This window comes from Octopus bimaculoides, chromosome 22 (assembly GCF_001194135.2).
Source record: "Octopus bimaculoides isolate UCB-OBI-ISO-001 chromosome 22, ASM119413v2, whole genome shotgun sequence".
In the NCBI taxonomy this organism is placed as follows: domain Eukaryota; kingdom Metazoa; phylum Mollusca; class Cephalopoda; order Octopoda; family Octopodidae; genus Octopus; species Octopus bimaculoides.
The window spans coordinates 17205188-17213549 of record NC_069002.1 but is presented as its reverse complement, the minus strand read 5'-3'; the positions used below and the strand labels follow the sequence as shown (position 1 = coordinate 17213549).

At 39.2% G+C, this 8362-nt stretch overlaps 1 protein-coding gene and 1 long non-coding RNA gene across 2 annotated transcripts in view; one reads left to right on the top strand and one right to left on the bottom strand.

Annotated features, from left to right (window-relative positions):
• LOC128250554 (uncharacterized) overlaps nucleotides 1-3838 on the bottom strand; it is a 31017-nt gene extending 27179 nt beyond the window's left edge. Inside the window, exon 1 of the long non-coding RNA XR_008266587.1 lies at nucleotides 1391-3838. This is a non-coding gene — a long non-coding RNA (uncharacterized LOC128250554). The remainder of the gene's footprint in view (nucleotides 1-1390) is intronic.
• An 80-nt stretch (nucleotides 3839-3918) lies between these two features.
• LOC106872211 (acyl-CoA-binding domain-containing protein 6) overlaps nucleotides 3919-8362 on the top strand; it is a 20687-nt gene continuing 16243 nt past the window's right edge. Inside the window, exon 1 of the mRNA XM_014919123.2 lies at nucleotides 3919-4699. Coding sequence (XP_014774609.1) covers nucleotides 4559-4699 — 141 coding nt within the window. The 5' untranslated portion in view covers nucleotides 3919-4558. The remainder of the gene's footprint in view (nucleotides 4700-8362) is intronic.

The following is an 8362-nucleotide window of genomic DNA, read 5'->3' as shown; positions in this document are numbered from 1 at the left end:
ATGCTACTTTTCTGTCACGAGCTCACTAGCAAGCCGCTATTGTTTGATCTGCTAGAAATAGCAGCTTATTCTCTTTCAAATCACACCGTCTTCTTAAAAAGAAAAGGATATAATCGATTATATAATTCAAGAGTGGAGGCGCAATGGCCCAGTGGTTAGGGCAGCGGACTCGTGGTTTCGATTCCCAGACCGGGCGTTGTGAGTGTTTATTGAGCGAAAACACCTAAAGCTCCACGAGGCTCCGGCAGTGGATGGTGGCGAACCCTACTGTATTCTTTCACCACAACTTCCTCTCCCTCTTTCTTCCTGTTTCTGTTGTACCTGAATTTCAAAGGGCCAGCCTTGTCATACTGTGTCATGCTGAATCTCCCCGAGAACTACGTTAAGGGTACACGTATCTGTAGAGTGCTCAGCCTCTTGCACGTTCATTTCACGAGCAGGCTGTTCTGTTGATCGGATCAAATAGGACCGTCGTCATCGTAACCGACGGAGTTCCACTTATAATTCTGCGTAGTCGTTGGATCTGTTAGCAATATCCATCAAATCTATCTCAAATCACACCCTACCCCCTCAAACCAGAAAGGACGTATTGGACAGTGTGGTCTTAGATATACAAGAAACGGGATGGTTGTGGCTAGCCTGGCTTTCATTATAGGTCTGCTGGGTCAGCCAACAAGTGAAGTGCACTGCAATCGTTAAAATCTGCAAGAAATAACAATCAAATCATACATTATCGTCTTAAAAGTGGAGAAGGGATAACACATCAGTTAATGTGGTCCCAGATACATGATGTTGAAAAAAAAAAAGATGAAGCTCATTGAATATTCACTTAGGTAATGACCCCGATCATAATTCTACTCGATCAGGACTGACAAACGGCTAAACAGCAACAACTTCGGAAGATCGAGTCAATGAAGAAAAATTCCATATTGTCGCACCAGCTGCTTGCAAAATGTAGTAGCTAAATCACCCGCAAATTCTCACACTACCATCTAAAAAAATAAAAAGATACACAACGAAAACATGTATTTCAAGATGATAGATCGCTATCCACTACACACATTTTTTTCTCTGCTTGTTTCTTTCTGTGTTCCTTTCTGTGGAAGAGCGTAGGCTCGAAACGTTAAAGACTTTTTCAATTCCCGAGCGTTATACTAATACATCTGTTTGTTGTCTACACCACCTGTTTTCGTCTTTTTTTTTTTTTTGAATTCTCCCTATATTTCTAGATATAGTATGATTAAAAAAAAAAGAGATGGTCATGATTGAAACATATTTGATCGTATGCCTGCTCGACCAAGACTGATCCACAGGTAAACATTAACAACTACGGGAATTTGGAGTTTCAAGTAATTTCCATAGATTTCCTTGGAAATCAATCAATACTTACGAATAACTTTTCCGATGGATGTCGCGTCCCTTTTAATGTACATTCTCATTAAACTAATAGGAATTCGTTAGGCTAATTAAAAGTGATATAGTAGATGACATTTTATGGATTTATAATTAATTTCGTTTCGCATTTTGTCCAACCATTTTCAGGTGTCCTCTCTGTCTCTCTATCTCTTTTCATCTGAGTGTGTGTGCGTGTACAAGTATACGTACACATGCATGCAGTCTCTCTGTCTTTCCCACGCGCACGCATATATACTCCTGTCTAAGATATCATCAACGGCTAGTCGATGAGAGATTTTATCGAGCAGCTCAGTATTTCTGTGAAGAAAGAGGTGGTCACATCCTCAATATGAGCGGGAGTGGAGGAACTGTGAAGATTGAGAATTTATGGTCAACCGGCCAGGTTTAATAAAATTAAGATGGTTTTCAGCTATTAAAGTTTGCCCAACCTCATGGCGAAAAGAATTATATGGAGGCAAATTCAATTTATCTCCTCATTAATAAAAGTGGGGAAGGCAGCGAGTTAGTAGAATCATAAGTACGTCGGATAAAATGCTTAGTATTCCTTCCGACTTGTTACGTCGAATCCAAATTCTACCAGGGTCAACTTTGCCTTTCAGCTCTCCGGAGTCGATAAAATAAGTACCAGTTACGTACTGAGGTCAATGTAATCAACTTGCCACTTCCCCTCAAAATTTCTCGCCTCGTGCCAAAATTAGGAAAGAATTAATAAAAATGGGGAATGCTATATGATGAAGTAAGTAGCTAGGAGAAGGAAAACTCTAATGTAGCACCTGCGACTTCGTTTACATCCTATAATGTAGAATAGTTATTTTTATAAGCAAATGTATGCGAAGTGAGACTGGCCCTGTGCGAGGATTTCCTTCACTTAACGAAAGCTTCAGACACAGATATCACTTAAGTTTTAACATCTGTATTATGTGTTGCATACTTTGACTGGCCGTAATCGAAAAAGGTAAAAGATTTAATGAAAAATTCCATTACTCAATGAAGGTGTATGTTAGCGTGGGTGGTAAGCTCTCTGAGCATTTGCTGGAAGAGGCACAACGTCGTTTCCACACTTGTGCGAAAGAGTGTAAGTCCCTAGCATGGTTGAAAAGCCACATCCATGCTGTTTTAAGAGAACAATCAAGCAATGGCATTGTTTGAAAATAAACTGCACCCATCAGTTACATTTGGTTTCTCTTCAAGAGTGAATATTTACAGAGAAGGATATTCATGTCTGTTGCAGGCTTAATGATGGCTGACCAATCCTATTCGGGACAAACAAGCACAACTGCAGAGGCCGCAGAGGAAAATGTGCTGATCAGGGTTGCTCGCAACGTCCTTGTTCTCTCTCTTTCTCTTGTCTGCAAGGATGGTCCTGCGGGTATCTCTAAAAGAGGCTGTTGCCCGGAGGACAGTGAGACGCCAGACTTCACAGTCAGCGACAAGAACAGATCACGGGTGGAGATCAACGTGACAAGTGCTGAAGGATTTCTTTATGGAGTCCTCAAATATCTTTCAGACTTCTTTATCAAGATGATCAGGGGAGAATTCTCCATAAAGCTGATCTTGAGAAATCGATGATCCTCCTTCCTGGTAACGTGTCTTCAACAGAGTTGCTTAAATGCTGGTGACTCTCACCGGCTCTAGGACCTCGACGTTAGCGACAAAATCACTCCACAGGATAGTGAGGCTGATGTGATGACAGTACTGAATGTATCTCTTAGGTGATCCTGATCGATGACCGACCACTCTGAACTGTACATAGGGTGTTCAGCATGACGACTCTGCATACACTGATCCTGACGCAATGTCTTCAGATGGCTATTGTTCCAGACTCTTTTGTACATCTACCGAATACACCATTTACCTTCGCCAGTTTCTTGTCAACTTCCCTGTCGATGTTGCCATCTGATGTAATGGTGCGCCATAAGTCGGTAAAATCGTTGATTGTATTTAGTTCAGTTTCATCGATGGCGTTGTGAGGGAAGCAGTATTATTGCCGTGTGCAGGTTGATGGAAAACTGACTACTAGGCCAAAGTGCCGAGAAACTTCTGCAAAGCAAAAGGTGATGCGTTGCAGAACTGTCTTTGCACGGGCAAGAAGCGCGGCATCGTCTGCAAAGAGTAATCCATGGATGAATTGTTCCAGTGTTTTGGTAGGAACTTGCTGGCGCCTCGGGTTGAAAAGGCTGCCAGTAATACGGGAACGGAAATAAATGCTGTCTTCAACAGTGAAGAAAATGGTGAAAAGGGAATGCGCAAAGATAGTCTTGCTTTAACCGTTGCCGATAGGTAAAATCTTAGAAACAACGTTGTATCTGATTTGATCCTGGTTTTCATGCAGCTGGATGACCGTGTGTGTGTGTGTGTGTGTGTGTGTGTGTATTCCTTCCCTGCTTATACACATTTATTTATCTTACCACCCCGAGTTGCTTCGCTTAGCTCATTTTCGTTTCGTGTGTGTGTGTGTCACTAAAGGCGCATAGCCAAGTTTTATCACGTGACACGATTAAATATGTACCACTGAGAGGAAGCCACCACTTCGTATTCGCGTTTTCTGTTTATGTACTCTAATTTTCTAATTTTAAGTAATCTGCAGCATGGCAAGAGCGTATGCTTTCCTCGTAACGTAATATAATATGGAAACTCTTGTGACCAAATGTCTATATTGATTTTTAAATATTCGAAACATTTATATACACGTGCATAATTATATAGTTTATGCTATAAAAAAAATCCACTCTAGTCGCATTATATATATATATATATGTGTATATATAAAATGTTGGTATGTTTGTATAAGCACGTTTGCGTGTTTAGCTTTATTCCCGACTTGGATTGTTATCGGAAACGCACATTCCAAGAAGTGCTTTAATTCATACAGGATCCATATATAATCAGTGCATTCTTGGGAGAGAAGCAATAAGTGTATCTATCTATCTATCTGGATAATCTGCTCGTGCGCATGCATGACAGAAAAAGGAGAGAGATAGATAGAAAAATATTCTTTGTGTGTGAGTGTCTTGTGTGTGCTTGTATGCGTTTGTGCATAAGTGAAGAAATATCTTCTTTTAATTGAAAGTAACGCGTTATAAATTATATAATAAAAAGAAAAAGAAAGAAACCTTGACTTTCTGAACAGGATCGAAAAGCTATGGAAACTGAGATAAACTCGAACCTGCAGAAAGAGGATTCTCTGTGTTTGAAGTTTAACAAAGCAGCTCATTATATTCGCCAGTATGGGACTGATTTGGGAACGAAGAAAATGCTATATTTCTATGCAAGATACAAACAGGTAAAGTAAAATACATTATGCTTTTTTGGTGTCTTTTAAAATTTTTAATAAATTAAATAACAATTTTTTTAATATCTTCCTGCTATCCCCGTTACCATTCGTAAAATTTTAAAATATATTTTTGCAAAGAATTAAAAGGCTCCTGGCTGACTAAATTTACAGCCAGGTTTTAATTTCGGTTGTTTTTACTTCAATTCGTTTGCATGTACCCCGAAGTTTCTTGGTATTTAGGAGAAGGTTTGGACGTCCTACGAACATGGAATGCATACATACGCAGATTATTAACTCGTTTAGAAAAGGCTTAAAATATATGTATGTTTATGTATAAAGATATATTTGATATAATAAATCTGAATATATTATTTGTGCAATGATATATATGCGCACCTCTGCGTGTATGTGTGTGTGTGTCGCTTTGTATTGTTTAACCCTAGGTCAGCCCTGATTGAATAGACCTATGATTAGAAGTATTCCAGCAATGATCATTCCGCCTATTAATACTTGTCGGCAAAGTTTCGTTATTGATCTCCAAGCTATCATTTTTTTCTACCTGATTGAACGAAACAATGCCGACGTATCTAAGACAACATTGTCTCATGTATTTTCACTCATTTTTCAACGACTTAGAGTATGGTTTAAAGGAGCTTTGGCAGCTGTTTTTCCCAGTCGAATGGCTACTTAAAGGTTCTTTCATTGAGAACTAGTTTAGATTTTATATCTCATCGCTGAGTTCAGTTCTTGCTGGGATTGGTTTGTCTATCAAACACACCATGGCTGCCCCATCTCTTTACGTCGTTGTGAATGGCCGAGTAATATAAGGTACTGCAAAATAAAACACCCAATAATCCAGTTGTTCGTGTTCGCAAGTACCTCTAAGTTGGTGTTTTTTGTTTAGCCCCATGCCAATCTTGATCCAACCGGTCTATTATGAAAAGAAAATCCGACCGTGACCACCTTGTCTTTTGAGGGTGATCTAGGGTAATATTATCATCTCCCCACCGCCACCGTTTTAACATGTGACAGTAGGGTATAGGATACGAATTAAAATAATTCAAGTAGGCCATGAGCATCTGGTATTAAGTATCTCAAGGTAGAATTGCTATAGATAGTGGAGGCACTCTGAAATTGACAAGTGTTTTGCTGAGGTCTAGATGAGGTCCACATCTCTATCGCACTTAGATTGGGAACTGACGTCTGTAGGGGACTGAGATGTCCCTGTGGTAGGCCCCTCAATTCCAAAGTTTTTCATGGTCTGTCTTGTCACCTAAATGCTAGTTGTTTCACTCATCACACTGAGCTAAATTTAATCATTAAGTGGGCCCTGATTCGGTTTAATATCCCCTCAGTTCTGGAGCCAGCAGGATTATTCAGACATGATGGGAAGAGACCAGATGTTCTTACCCTCTGTAAGAGGTAGATGCCTTATCTGAGACGTCACAGTCTGACTCTTGTTCCGTCCCACACCCTGGATGCTGCAGTAAATGGGAGGGTCACTTCTCTCATAGCTGAATGGAACAAAACCCTGAAGTATTGGGATCAGGCAATGAACTGTCTCTTCCAGCCTGTGGCATTTGAGATGTCTGGAGGGACTGGGCCACTAACGGTGAAGTCCTTGTCGTTATTGGCAGCTTGCCTTACCCAGGTGTCAGGTGATGTCTGTGAGAGTGCTTAGTTGTTGCTATGTCTTAGCATCGCCACCACCCATGCTAATATCGCAGGTGTGCTGTCTGGCTTCAGTAGGTTCCCTTGAACCTTGTGATGTGTAACCAATTGAAGCACTTGGTGCTGCATTGATGTTTGGTTTTTCTTTCTCTCTATTTCTTTCTTGTTTTTCGTTTGTTAAATATATTCCTATTCATATTTTGTATAAAAGATAATTGCTGGAAAGAAGAAAAAAAATGAACGATTTCATTGTCTAGTAATAAGAAGTTCGTCTTTTAATGGGTGTGGCAACACCAATGCCATGTTAGCTTCTCTCTGGTTTCACCCAGGGGAACCACATTCATTCTCGTTTCTTCATTGGTCAGACTTACAGGCAAATTTTTTAAAGAACATTATAAAATGCATTCCCATTGTGTGTATAGCATGCATGCACAAAATCGAATTGTTTCTGTGTGTGTGTGTGTGTGTGTGTATATATATATATATATATATATATATATATATAATATTAAAAATATATATATATATATATGCATATACATACATACGTACATGTACGCACTTACATCTATACGTATATATATATATATATATATATATATATATATATATATATATATATATATATATATATATATATATATGCATATGTGGGCACAGGACGTAATGAATCAAGTACAACAAAAAAATACGAAGTATGGGTACATGGAATATGAACTATTTTTTCGAACAACGAAAGACACAAATGGAAAACAAGACAAACAACATAAAAAACGACCCTTCATCAGTTGTTGGCTGTTTTTCTACTCTTGTATTTCAAGCATTTCATCCCATAAATAATGCGGGGTTTTCAATTGCATGAACTAAAAGTTGGAGAGGGATGGTATAAACTACCTGCATCAATTTGCTCTAAAAGCAGGTAGTAAATTTACTTTGTTCTTATTCTTAGTGCAAGTTTTCAGTGCAATGATTTTAACATTTATTTTTCCAAAGCTATAATGGAAATGACAAAGGAGCATATTTGGCATTATGAGTTCAATAAAGGTAACAATGCAATGGAAAGTGCAAGGAATATTAATGCAGTATATGGGATTGGACAATAAGCGTAAGCCAGTGTCAACAGTGGTTCCAGAAATTCCAAGCTGGAAACTACAGCCTAGAAGATGAGACTCATCCTGGAAGATCTGTAGAGCTCAGCAAAGACATCCTACAAACCCTAGTGGAACAAAATCCCATTGTAACTGTTGAGGATCTAGCAGAGAAGCTTGGATTTGGTCATTCAACCATTCATAGACATCTGTGTGCCATCGGAAAAGTCAACAAATTGGGTCAATGGGTTCCTCACAAACTTTCCGAGTCTAATCATGTGCAGAGAATGAATGTGTGTTCTTCTCTGCTGTCATATCTCATGAATGAACTTTTTTTGGACTGAGTAGTGACTGGTGACAAGAAATGGGTTATGTATAAAAATGTGAAGCACCAAAGACAGTGGGTAGGGAAAGGAGAAGCACTAGCACCCTAGGCTAAAGAATGTCTTCCCCCACGTAAGGTGTTATCTGTTTGGTGGGATATGAAAAGTTTAGTCCACTTTGAACTTTTAAACCCAAACCAAAGGATAAGTAGATCTACTGCAAGCAGCTTGGGTGTCTGAAGTCAGCGCTAGAAGAAAAATGACCATCTTTGGTTTCAAGATGAAAGGTGTTCTTCAATCAGGATAATGCTTGGCCACATACAGTGAGGATGACATTCCAAAGGCTGAAGCAGTTTGAATAGGAAATGATGTCCCACCCACCATATTCGCCAGACATTGCCTTGGCTGATTATCATTCATTCCACTGTCTTCAAAATCATTTGGATGGAAACAATATGAATTTTGTAGACAAGGCCAGAACAGTACTGGAGGAGTATTTTTGTCATGGACAAGTGAATTTTGGAAAAGGGACCTTGCAAGTCTACCAGATAGATGGAAGAGTGTTGTAGAAAATGGAGGAGTGTATATTT